Consider the following 13,966-nt stretch of genomic DNA (forward strand, 5'->3'; position numbering starts at 1 on the left):
GAGGAAGAAAGTGGTCTTCTTCAACCCTTTCTATTTTCCCTTTGCTTATAAACATGTTGCCCACTTAGTTCTCAGGGCAGAGGTCTCTTGCCTGCCTGCTAGTATCCTTCAAAAGCATCCTAAACTATAAATCCACTTCTTACCTCTCACTTTGTCCCTCACTGAATTCCTTCTGCACCAAGACATAAAAAACCTGTGATTTGCTAAGTCCTGAGATGAGCTATGCAGTTTCACTTTCATCAGTCAATACTTTTTTCCTAATAACCAGGTGAAATGTCTTCATGGTTAACTTGCTCTTTGCAGCTTTCCTGCTGCTGCTAAGTCGCTTCAGTCGTGTCCGACTCTGTGAGACCCCATAGACGGCAGCCCAACAGGCTCCCCTGTCCCTGGGATTCTCCAGGCAAGAACACTGGAGTGGGCTGCCATTTCCTTCTCCAATGCTTGAAAGTGAAGTCGCTTAGTTGTGTCTGACTCCTAGCGACCCCATGGACTGCAGCCCACCAGGCTCCTCCATCCATGGGATTTTCCAGGCAAGAGTACTGGAGTGGGGTGCCGCCAGTTTAATACAGTGTGCTACTAAAACAGTCACTCTTTGCCCTTAAGGGATTTTCACTTTTCTTTTAGGGTCTTTATATATTATTAAGAGTTTCTCCTGAGCTGTGAGAAAGTTTGCCTCTAGTTGCTTCAACATATTAGCTTACTGGGAAAAAAAAAATCACGTTTGAATCCATGCAACTTTCATACAGGATTGATATTACTTTCCTATTTACCAACTGCAAATAAGTTAATAATATATGGTACAGAAACACACATACTTTGCAACAGGATGGACTGTGTTTCAAGGTATAACTTTCAGTCTTTTATTTAGAGAACAAAGAAAGATTAACTTGTTTATTTTACCATTTAGTGTTTCACTTTCTGCCTTTGTAACAAAGAAGCAATGATTTGGCTTCACTGTGTTATTTCTTCAATGTTCTCCATGACCTATGGAAAATAAGAATCAAGATGTTTTCTCCATCTCAGTTTTTCTTTATATGTACAACTGTCAACACGTCTTTATTTACACATGTACATCCACCCCTTCTGTTTGTGAAAAGTTGAGGTGAACTAGCCTAGAACATCCAATGAGCCTCTTAACACACCCCAGAACACAGAAGAGTTGTATCAGCACCTCCATTCAGATCTCACAGAAGTGTCCCTGCCTTTTCTCACTGCCTATTTTCTGTTACCTGAAGTTCTAACAAGCTTGGTGAATTTTTAAAAAGATATTACAAATGACAAAGAGGGTAAGAGCGAAAGATTGGTAAAGTGAGTCACTCTAACAGCAATAAAAATGAATAACTGATGGCAGGAAAACAGGAGACAGTAACAAAAACCGAGATAAAACCAAACCTGTGGCTGGTGTTTAACGTAGGGACAACTGGCTCCCACAAGAGCCAATGAGCCCTGAGCCTGTTACCCCCATCTGTGGAACCATAAGTACAGTATGAAAAACTTGGACTTGGGAACTAGATTCACCTGGGTTTAGATCCTGTCTTACCACCTTCTGATGTGTGATCTTGATTTTAACCTCTCTAAACCTGTTTTATTTTTCATAGAGAAGAATGCCACTTGCTTCACAATGGGTTGCATTCAGTTCAGTTCAGTCACTCAGTTGTGTCCGACTTTTTGTGACCCCATGAACTGTAGCATGCAGGCTTCCCTCTCCATCAGCAACTCCCAGAGCTTGCTCAAACTCATGTCTATCGAGTCGGGGATGCCATCCAACCATCTCATCCTCTGTTGTCCCCTTCTCCTCCTGCCCTTAGTCTTTCCCAGCATCAGGGTCTTTTCCAATGAGTCAGTTCTTCGCATCAGGTGGCCAAAGTATTGGAGTTTCAGCTTCAGCATTAGTCCTTCTCAGTGAATATTCAGGACTGATTTCCTTTAGGATAGACTGGTTTGACCTCCTTGCAGTTCAAGGGATTCTCAGGAGTCTTCTCCAACACCCCAGTTTAAAAGCATCAATTCTTTGGCACTCAGCTTTCTTTATAGTCCACTTCTCACATCCATACATGACTACTGGAAATACCATAGCTTTGACTAGGCAGACCTTTGTTGGCAAAGTAATGCCTCTGCTTTTTAATATGCTGTCTAGGTTGGTCATACCAAGGAGCAAGTGGCTTTTAGTTTCATGGCTGTAATCACCATCTGCAGTGATTCTGGAGCCCCCCAAAATAAAGTCTTTCACTGTTTCCATTGTTTCCCCATCTATTTGCCATGAGGTGATGGGACCAGATACCATGATCTTCATATTTTGAATGTTGAGTTTTAAGCCATTTTCACTCTCCTCTTTCACTTTCATCAAGAGGCTGTTTAGTTCCTCTTCACTTTCTGCCATAATGGTGGTATCATCTGTGTATCTGAGATTATTGACATTTCACAATGGGTATTAAGACTTATAAGAGTCTCCAAAGTGAAATACCAGCCACAGTGTCTGGCACCTATAGGTACCTGATGTTCACAGTTCCATAGTTACCTTACTTTCTTTTCATTTAAAGAGCTGTACTTTAAGAACTAGTGTGTTATTGCAATAGGGATGACACGTAATCACAATCTAAATGGATGCCAGGACTTAAAGCTGTAGGTTTACTTAATGAACAAATTAAAAAATTGCCTTGGGAGATTTATATTTCAGAGGCATACAAGGTGACATGAATGAATCTATTAGAAAGGAGGATTAAACTGAATAAAGCTTTATGGGATGGTGGCAAGAGGAGTTTCCTGGTGAAAATAGCTCATTAATAAATTTTAAAATAACATGTACCATTATGCTCTGATTTTCATAACAAATATAAGCTAATAGCATGAAGAAATTCCCAATCCTCACGATCAACTTTGTTTTCATGACACAGATCTTGTCACATGTGGTAAAGGCATTTATTTTGCTTTTCTTAAAGTGATGGCTTTGCAGTTACTGAGACTGTTTGACATTGAAAAAATAAGTGGCCAGTGAGCTAATTTTGTGAGCTATGCCCAACACCTTATCCAGATTTTTACCCCTGATTGTGATACCCTTTTTTCCTCATTAAAATAAGGCAGCAATTTAATACTTGAGTTCTGAAACTCTTTTCCCAATTAAACCAGAGTACCTCTGTGGAAAGGCTCCAAGGTAGTTTCTATTTTATTACAAACATGTCTTTATAAACTGAAAAGAAGCCAACTTGCTTTTTAGGTGTATGTGGTTTCTAAAAAATAATTTGAGTTTTTACCACCCCATTGAACGTTCTGAAAAAAAATTAAGAGGCAAATCCTTTGAGGAGAGAAACCATTGGTGAATTACAAGCATGGATACTCGTGCATTCAAGCGTTAGTGGCAGTCAGCCATTCCCACATTTTTTCCTGTCACATTTGGCCCTATTTGTACTAATCTTCCCAGTTAAAACCATGCACGATAATACATTCAGTTCTCTGAGAATTTTTTCACTGGTTATTTTATCATCAAGCATTTAAAAAATGAATGTAGTTCCAGACATTATCATTACAAATAACAGCAAAAATAAAAAAACTCATCAAACCATTAACATACATGACTTCACCCAATTACAAAGTAGAAGAACACAACTCAATCTCTTGATAACTCAAATGATAATTTTGAGTATATTAAAATGAATCATCTGATAGTATCATTTAATAATGGCATCTTAGACTTCCCTGGTGGTACCCTGACTAAGAATCCACCTGCCAATGCAAGGGACAGAGGTTTGATCCCTGGTTGGGGAAGATTTCACATGCCACAGAGTAACCAAGCCCCTGTGCCACAACTACTGAAGCCTGCAAACCCCAGAGCCTGCGCTCTGCAACGAGAGAAGCCACTGCAATGAGAAGCTTGTGTACTGCAGTGAAGAGTAGCCCCAGCTTGCTGCAGTGAGAAGCTTGTGTACTGCAGTGAAGAGTAGCCCCAGCTTGCTGCAGTGAGAAGCTTATGTACTGTAGTGAAGAGTAGCCCCAGCTTGCTGCAACTAGAGAAAACCTGCATACAGCAACGAGGACCCAGTATAACCAAAAACCAAAAAAACTGCAGCATCTCTTTCTGGCTTTTTATCGTGAAATATACTTAATAAAATTTACCATTTTAACCATTTTCAATATGCTAGCAAATCTGGAAAACTCAGCAGTGGCCACAGGACTGGAAAAGATCAGTTTTCATTCTAATCCAAAAGAAAGGCAATGTCAAAGTATGTTCAAACTACCACACAAGTGCACTCATTTCACATGCTAGCAAAGTAATGCTCAAAATCCTCCAAGCTAGGCTTCAACAGCACGTGAACCGAGAACTTCCAGATGTTCAAGCTGGTTTTAGAAAAGGTAGAGGAACCAGAAATCATATTGCCAACATCTGTTAGGTCAAAGAGAGTTCCAGAAAAGCCTCTACTTCTGCTTTATTGATTACGCCAAAGCCTTTGACTGTGTGGATCACAACAAACTGGAAAATTCTTAAAGAGATGGGAATAGCAGACCATCTTACCTACATCCTGAGAAATCTGTATGCAGGTCAAGAAGCAACAGTTAGAACCAGACATGGAACAATAGACTGGTTCCAAATTGGGAAAGGAGTACATCAAGGCTGTATATTGTCACCCTGCTTATTTAACTTTTATGCAGAGTACATCATGCAAAATGCTGGACTGGATGAAGCAAAGCTGGAGTCAAGACTGCTGGGAGAAATATCAATAACCTCAGATATGCAGATGACACCACCCTTATGTCAGAAAGTGAAGAGGAACTAAAGAGCCTCTTGATGAAAGTGAAAGAGGAGGGTAAAAAAGTTGGCTTAAAACTCAGCATTCAAAATAAGAAGATCATGGCATCCAGTCCCATCACTTCATGGCAAATAGATAAGAAACAATGGAAACAGTGACAGACTTTATTTTCTTGGGATCCAATATCACTGTGGATGGTGACTGCAGCCATGAAATTAAAAGACACTTGCTCCTGGGAAGAAAAGCTATGATGAACCTAGACAGTGTATTAAAAAGCAGAGACATTACTTTGCCAACAAAGGTCTGCCTAGTCAGAACAACGGTTTTTCCAGTAGTCATGTATGGTTGTGAGAGTTGGACTATAAAGAAAGCTGAGTGCCAAAGAATTGGTGCTTTTGAACTAGGGTGTTGGGGAAGACTCTTGAGAATCCCTTGGACTCCAAGGAGGTCAAATGAGTCAATTTTAAAGAAGTCAGTCCTGAGTATTTATTGGGAAGAACTGATGCTGAAGCTGAAACTCTCATACTGTGGCCCCCTGATGTAAAGAACTGACTCACTGGAAAAGATCCTGATGCTGGGAGTTTGAGCAAGCTCTGGGAGTTGGTGATGGACTGGGAAGTCTGGCATGCTGCAATCCATGGGGTCGCAAGGAGTCGGACATGACTGAGTGATTGAGCTGATGATGATGATGCAGTTAGGTTATTTAGAAACAATTTGATTCTTTCAATTCTTGCTTTTATGGTCTGTTAGGCAGGACTGGAGCAGTACTCAATGTAAGGCAGGACTGGAGCAGTACTCAATGTAGGGCTAATTATTCCCCACTACTGAAGAAACAATCTTCTGTGTACACTGTTACTCAATGAATAATTAGGATTTTTAGCCTTATTATTGGGAACAGGCACTTTTCCTAGCCTTGTGTGAATATGGGTACCTCTAATCCTATCAGGTGATTCTTTGCCTAATATCAAGGACTTTCCTAGTATATATGTGATTATTACTCAACTGAATACTTGAAGATCTCTGAAATTCTCTCTCTGTGTGGCTCTCCCAGTACTCCATTCAGTGAACTATATTGATCAAGCCACATTGATCAACCTGGGTCATCCACCCAACTTTCCCATGCCACAGTCTGGAAATTCTCTCAAGGCAATACTTTGAGGGAATCATTGGGTCATCTCATCTGTTTTCAGTCTCTCACGATCCTTTGTTCCCTGTTGTCCAATGTCTTGAAAACCATCGCTTAATGTATAATGTCCATTTATAAATTATTTCAAGGAGGAGGTAAATCCAGTCTCTGTTACTCCATCTTGGTCAGAGACAGAAGTCTCACGATATTTTTTTTTTTCACGATATTTTTAAAACATGAATTGACCCATATGTTTCCAAAAGATTTGCTGGACTGTGAAGAAGGCTGAGCGCCAAAGAATTGATGCTTTTGAACTGTGGTGTTGGAGAAGACTCTTGAGAGTCCCTTGGACTGCAAGGAGATCCAACCAGTCCATACTGAAGGAGATCAGCCCTGGGATTTCTTTGGAAGGAATGATGCTAAAGCTGAAACTCCAGTACTTTGGCCACCTCATGAGAAGAGTTGACTCATTGGAAAAGACTGTGATGCTGGGAGGGATTGGGGGCAGGAGGAGAAGGGGACGACAGAGGATGAGATGGCTGGATGGCATCACTGTCTTGATGGACATGAGTCTGAGTGAACTCCGGGAGTTGGCGATGGACAGGGAGGCCTGGTGTGCTGCGATTCATGGGGTCGCAAAGAGTCGGACATGACTGAGCGAATGATCTGATCTGATCTGATCTGATAATAAAAATCCCCCTCCTGTCCATATACCAGCCCACTTCAAATTACTTCTGTAAAAATCAGTCTGTGAAACATATTATAACTAACATCATAATTTCACATATTGTGATAACATAGTTTTCTTTGGGGAAAAAATACGACTTGTGTCATACAGCTAATGAGAAATTATCTTCAGGTAAAAAATCCATAGAAAAAATTTTTAGGGTCAACATTTTTTGGATAGATCCAAATCCCATTAAACAACCAACATCTAACTTAGGGTTTTAAAATATACATTTATTTTGAATTTACTCACTGTGGGGGACACTGGTACTGCTTGTCTCTACCAAGTTGATATCATACTGGACTGAACTGGCCCTCTGAAGATGGCCCTTCCTGACAATAAAGAAGAAAGAAACATACAAATGGAAAATGGGTAAGTGCAAGTGCAGAAAGCAAGTTTAAATTTGAATATATGGAGGTTTATTTTCTTTTCTGCAACTGTCTGAAACTGCCAGAGCTTCCCTAAAACTGTGCCCCATTATTTAACAAATGCACCAGGGCAGGTAGGTCATCTGTAGTGGCTCCAGATGCTGATGATGCCACTTAGTCTTTTTTCTTTAAGACAGCAGAACTGTGCTATTTTAATGTAGCATTTTTGTGCTCTTCTTACAGTGGTTAGTTTTCATTATTAGTTGGGATCCTTATGGTGGCTCAGATAGTAAAGAATCCGCTTGCAATGCAGGAGACCCAGGTTTGATCCCCGGGTCAGTGAGATCCCCTGGAGAAGGGAATAGCAGCCCACTCTAGTTTTCTTGCCTGGAGATTTCCATGGACAGAGGAGCATGGTGGGCTACAGTCCATGGGGTCGCAAAGAGTCAGAGTCTACTGAGTAACACTTTATGTGACATGGGGTGGCTTTACTCAACTACTGAAAAACTCAATTGCACCTTTAAAAAATTTTTATTTATTTTTGGCTGCACTGGATCTTCAGTGTTGTGCACAGGCTCTCTCTAGTTGAGGCAAGTGGGCTGTTCTTAGCTGCGGCGCACAGGCTTCTCACTGTGGTGGTTTCTCTTGCTGTGGAGCACAGGCTTTAGGACGCATGGGCCTCAGGAGTTGTGGTGTGTGGGCTTAGGTGCCCCCCAGCAAGTGCGATCTTCCTGGACCAGGAATTAAATCCATGTTCCCTGCATTGGCAGGCAGATTCTTAACCACTGGACCCGCAGAGAAGTCCCTCACTTGCACTTTTTTAAGGCTACAGTTCATCAATCTTTTTTGTCATCTGGTCCATTAATATAGTTTCTAATTACACTCAAATGCTCATGACAGAGTTTTTAAAAACCACGTTTAATATTAAATAAGATATTGGAACGTACACTTGCTTTCGGTTTTTTTTCAGTAAGTCAATGCCTAGAGTATTACCTACATTAATGAAAATTAATTCAAAACCACTTTTTACCATAGCAAAATGAAATGTGTTTTCTAAAAATACACTGATTCCTCTTCGTAAAACATGATTGATTCTGCCTAGATTTCAGCATATGGGTTATTATTTTGGACCTCATTCAAATATGACATTAATTAGTTATTAAATTTCAAAAGGGCTTCGGCTTAAAGCAATTTCAGCCACTGATGGACCTAAAAGCTACTACAGCAATCAGGGACTTGTTTTAATTCTTGAAAGCACATTTCAGACAGTATGTTTCACCTGGTCAGGATGCAAGAGCCTAAATCTTATGCCTAGATTTTATAAGCAATAGCTACTCATGTTTTTTTCACATTAATTCTACTCTTGATTTTGACAAGACACAAATCATCATGCAGAAATACCTCTGCTTGTGCTGTCATTTAAAAATGGAAAAGGTACAGTGGATAGCATATTATAACTGTTTCTGAAAACTATTCAATGTCATATTATTTTTGTAAGAATCTTAAGGATGCTATTTTTCTCAGTTATTAAATTTACATTCATTTTTCCAATTAATATGACAATATTTAACATTTATATATGGCAAAAAGTTGCTTTATTTTTCAATAAAGTACACATATAAAAAGAGTGAATGGCAATATTTATGCTTAGAGAGAAATGAAATATCTCCTGCCCTGTCAGTAAACTAAGGATGTCACAGACGTCAGCTTGCAGCGAGCCCACAGGCCACTCGTGAGCCCTGAGGGAACTTAGAAAGGAAAGAATACCTGCCATCTGACTGCTGCCACTCCCTGTAGTGAGCCCTCAGGAAAACAGGAGGTAAAAACACAGGAAACTGGCCCCAAATAATTACAGTGCATATCAAAGGAATGATTTCAGTGAATCCAGATTCTCGCATCTTCTCCTATACAGAAAAGTGCTAAATTCCTTAACTTACTGTAGCTGGTTTTCTTTAATTAACAATACTTAAAAGATTTAAACATCTTTTGATGTTCTAACTACCTGCCCTTTGTTGCAAAACTTCTATCTCTCCTACCTCCCCCTTTGCCTCATCTGAGCAATTTTCTCAAGGTTACTTGAAATGCTGCCTCCGAGGCTTGAAGTCTTAAAAATTCCTGCCAAAAGAACACATAACTCTCAACTTTTGGTTGTGAACATTTAAGTTGACACCAGTTTAAAAATCAGTGATAGACCCTTACATGCACAGCACAAGATTAGAAACAGGCTGTTAACATTCCATGCCTTCTTTGAGTGCTTCCCTTTCTCTTCCCACCACAAGTAACTATCATTTTGTATTTTGTGCTAACCAGTCTCTTACTTGAATTAGTCATATATATCACCCTAACCAACACATTATTTAGTTTTGTCTAGTTTTAAACTTTTCATGAGTGGGATCATATTGTTACATTTTCTTATGTGACTTGCTTCTTTCACATAAAATTATGTTTCTAAGATTTACCCAGGCACTTGATACCGAGCAGGGTCCTCTGGGGCTCCTGGGCACAAAGCCTTTCTGTGTCTCTCATTTCTTTGATTACAGGAAATAGCCTTTTTTCAGCCTCTATGACTTTTCCTGAGTTCTAATGGGCAGATTCAAGCAGCTGTTAATTAGGGAAGGGAGGGAATGCTAGACCAGGAAGAAACAAAAGTCAAGAGAAACAGTAGTGCAGCCTTGGGACAAGGTCCTGGTTCCCCATCAACAGAAACACACGATATCTTTAAGCTGTTTTGCAGATACTGAAACCCTCTGCAGGTGGGAGAAAGTTAGATGGTATGCTATCCACAAGCATGTAGATCCAGACCAGTTGAAACCTAAAGGTTGATGATGCTGACTCCTACTTATCTTACCACCAACCCATCAGAAGAATGTCCACAAGCTGATCACACCCTTTTAAAATCATTACTATAAAACTTCTGACTATCTTCTCCAAGCTGGGACACACAGTTTTCGAGGCCAAAGTCCACTGAGTCCTCCTTTGCCTGGCAAAGTAATAAAGCTATCCTTTTCTACCTTACCCAAAACTCTGTCTCCAAGATTCGATTTGGCACTGATGTACAGAGAAGCTGAGCTTTCAGAATCACAACTGTGTAACTGTAATTCATTTCTGCTTATATATTACCCTTTAATAGCAATATATCACAACTTGGTGTCCATTCTTTTGTTGATGGGTATTTGGGTAACTAATAAATCATTGCTTTTCTTTCACATTCAAAGTCTACTTTAAATAGACTTACTCCAAATATTTAGGTGTTTTTGGCATGATAACTTCAGTGAATGTGGGTCTACCTTACTAGTTTAGAAAAGTTAAGGTAATGATGATGATAGTAACAAAGAAGAAGATCCCTTTCAAAAATGACATTAATTTAATAACAAAAATAAATAAAAGATACAATTTAGTAACAATAACTGCATTAGAGAAATAACTCTAAACAGAAAACATGATCTGGAAAAATAATCTAGAGCTAAAGGGCATATTGATTATTTAGTCAAACAATAACTACTATGTATTACTTTTTTCTTTTCAAGAGCATGTTTCTATTTTGGTTACCTGCAGAGGAAGTAGAGGGCTCCAAGGATAAGAGTTCCCAGAAGAACAGTCAATGCCACGAAAGCTGTGAACAGGTCACTTTTAGTTTGGATACTGGAGCTTGGGAGAAAAACCTCTTCACAACGAGCGCCTGTATAATTTTCAATGCATCTATGGAACAAAATGTTAGATACAGAGTTGCGTTCTCTGTTCCATGAACTAATATAGGAAGCATAAGTTTTCCAGCTGGTATGAAAAAAAAAAGAAGACTAATTTTCAGATTCGGAACATAGACTAGGAATGCTTTACTATGATGCTTACAGAGCTACAGTTACAATAAAACAAATTAGCATCTGCAGTCTGATCTTTACTATCTTCCTTTTCCAATTTTCAAATTGCTTAGAAACTCCAGAGAAATTATAGAATAGTCAGTCCTTTTACCTTCCATATTTTCAATATGTAATTGTCCACACTTAAGGTTCATCTGAAATTTATTTTGTTATCTCTGGTGTAGATGTGATTCTAAGTGTATTTTTCCTTGACAATGCTAAATAGCTCTTCCACCCCATTTATTAAATAATCGTTCTCTTGCCTGCTGTTTAACAGTGCCTCCTTTAATATATGTCAAGTTTGTATAAGTGACGACAGTTCTTTACTCTTCAGTGATCTGTATATCTAATCTTGGGCTTCCACCTTACTGCTTCAATACTGTTACTTTATGTTTTAGTATCTGGTAGTTCTACTCCTTATATTATCACTTTGCTTTTCTAGAGATTTTGTGATATTTTCATTTGCCAGCCAAATATTTTAAGCCCATTTACTTTCAGCTCTTTAAAACTTATGTGACAGAAATCCATAATCTTTGGTAATATCAACCAGCTGCTTTCTCCCTGTTAATATGTTCAAAGATTATAAAACATAAAAATTGATATGAATTAGTGAGTTTGGCACCAGATCAATTTGATTATTTCATATTTGCAGTTAAGATAAATAATAGTATTTTTAATATATACTAATGTTTAGTTATAAAGCAACCCACAAAGTTAAACAGTAAACTAAGCAAAAATTTTGTGTAAAAAAGTATGTGTGTGTATATATTCTTCAAAGTAGCATTACCAAAACCAGAAATATTTGTTCTATTAAATTAATTCTCCCCAACTCTTTCCAGTTTAGGAAGTATTTATAAATGTTACCTTCTTTTCTCCCATCCTAGACTAACAAGGATGCAGGCCTAGAAAGTTACATGTGAACTAATTACTAACAAAGCTTGGCAACTAATGTGATAGGCAATAAAGCAGTATACAAATAAATAAGAGAAAAGAATATCAAGTTACAGCACAGGTATCAATTTTACTTAAATGAGTATATGAAAGATGTTTTATGAATCTCAAGTCCTACTGCTGGTGAGAAAGTGGTGTTATTGGTTAGAGCTTCCACTAGAGGGGGTGTCAGTATGACCAACAGTTCCCATTCTCTCAAAACCACTCTCAAAACCACTGTAAAGATGGAGTTGGGACACAGAGAGGAAGAGAAAGGACGGAATATGAGTAGTAAACTGAAATGGAAGTAAAATACGTTAGAAAGCACAATTACCTGAAGTTTAAATAAAAAATACATTTTTTTCCCCATAGATCAAGGCTATCTGCTTCCTGAGAAATCTGTATGCAGTTCAAGAAGCAACGGTTAGAACTGGACATGGAACAACAGAATGGTTCCAAATTGGAAAAGGAGTATGTCAAGGCTGTATACTGTCACCCTGCTTATTTAACTTATATGCAGAGTACATCGTGTGAAATGCCAGGCCGGATGAAGCACAAGCTGGAATCAAGATTGCCGGGAGAAATATCAATTACCTCAGATACACAGATGACACCACCCTTATGGCAGAAAGTGAAGAGGAACTAAAGAGCCTCTTGATGAAAGTGAAAGAGAAGAGTGAAAAAGTTGGCTTACAACTCAACATTCAAAAAACAAAGATCATGGTATCCTTCCCATCACTCCATGGCAAATAGATGGAGAAACAATGGAAACAGTGACAGACTTTATTTCCTTGCAGAGGTGACTGCAGCCATGAAATTAAAAGACGCTTACTCCTTGGAAGGAAAGTTATGACCAACCTAGACAGCATATTAAAAAGCAGAGACATTACTTTGCCAATGGAGGTCTGTCTAGTCAAGACTATGGTTTTTCCAGTGGTCATGTATGGATGTGAGAGCTGGACTGTAAAGAAAGCTCAGCACCGAAGAATTGATGCTTTTGAACTGTGGTGTTGGAGAAGACTCTTGAGAGTCCCTTGGACTGCAAGGAGATCCAACCAGTCCATCCTAAAGGAGATCAGTCCTGGGTGTTCATTGGAAGGACTGATGTTGAAGCTGAAACTCCAATACTTCGGCCACCTGATGCAAAGAGCTGACTCATTTGAAAAGACCCTGATGCTGGGAAAGATTGAGGGCAGGTGGAGAAGGGGACGACAGAGGATGAGATGGTTGGATGGCATCACTGACTAACTGGACTCCGGGAGTTGGTGATGGACAAGGAGGCCTGGAGTGCTGCAGTCCCCTACAAAGAGTTGGACACGACTGAGCGACTAAACTGAACTGAATTCTTCTTTATAAGGAAGATTAAAAAAAAAACAAACTATAAACTCATTACTCAAATTTCTTAAGGCTGGTTCAAGTTTAGGTAAGATAGAACTTCAAGCAAGATGACAAACTAGCTGATGTAACTAACTATATGTTAGTCACATCATATGAGTTGGATGGAGTCAAGAGAATGGTATAAATATAAACGGAGCGGTCAGATGAGGTTGTAGGCTGACAGACAAAAAAAGGCATATAAAGGAAACCAATCAACACTAGAGTGCTGTCCGTTGTCTTACAGCAAGGCCAAACAAACACATGCTCTTGTGAGAAAATCAAAAGCTGATGGTATCTTTAAATAAAGCAAAGTCAAGAAAAAATATATCTTTTTGTTATTTAACTAGTCAGAACAGAATTTAGAGAAAAAACAAAGAGAAATTTAAATATTATGTTGTTATCCAAGAAGTAGAAATGACTAACCTAAAAGTTAACTTCAAATTTTCAGATATATTTACAGAAGATAAACACAGCCTACCAATGAGTAGGTACAAGGATACCACTTTTATTAATTTTTTTTTAATTTATTTTAGTTGGAGGCTAATTAATTTACAATATTGTAGTGGTTTTTGTCATACATTGATATGAATCAGCTATGGGTTTACATGTGTTCCTCATCCTGAACCCCCCCGCCCCCACTTCCCTCCCCATCCCATCCCTCTGGGTCATCCCAGTGCACCAGCCCTGAGCACCCTGTCTCATGCATCAAACCTGGACTGGAGATCTGTTTCATATGTGATAATATGTTTCAATGCTATTCTCTCATATCATCCCACCCTCACCTTCTCCCACAGAGTCCAAAAGACTGTTCTATACATCTGTGTCTCTTTTGCTGTCTC

The 13,966-nt window shown here is 39.0% G+C and overlaps 1 protein-coding gene across 7 annotated transcripts in view; it reads right to left on the reverse strand.

The window, feature by feature from the left end:
- NRG4 (neuregulin 4) overlaps nt 1-13,966 on the reverse strand; it is a 117,724-nt gene that overhangs the window by 11,531 nt on the left and 92,227 nt on the right. For 6 of the 7 annotated variants that reach the window (XR_003507449.1, XR_003507445.1, XR_003507446.1 and 3 more), the window contains 3 exons: nt 10,513-10,662; nt 6,848-6,927; nt 901-984 (listed from right to left, as the gene is read on the reverse strand). Coding sequence is in view for 1 of the 7 variants with exons in the window: in XM_027521509.1 (XP_027377310.1) it covers nt 6,848-6,927; nt 10,513-10,662 (230 nt within the window). In the remaining 6 variants the exon portion in view is untranslated. The remainder of the gene's footprint in view (nt 1-900; nt 985-6,847; nt 6,928-10,512; nt 10,663-13,966) is intronic. The other variant, XM_027521509.1, reaches the window with a different exon arrangement.

This window comes from Bos indicus x Bos taurus, chromosome 21, assembly GCF_003369695.1.
Source record: "Bos indicus x Bos taurus breed Angus x Brahman F1 hybrid chromosome 21, Bos_hybrid_MaternalHap_v2.0, whole genome shotgun sequence".
Lineage (NCBI taxonomy): Eukaryota > Metazoa > Chordata > Mammalia > Artiodactyla > Bovidae > Bos > Bos indicus x Bos taurus.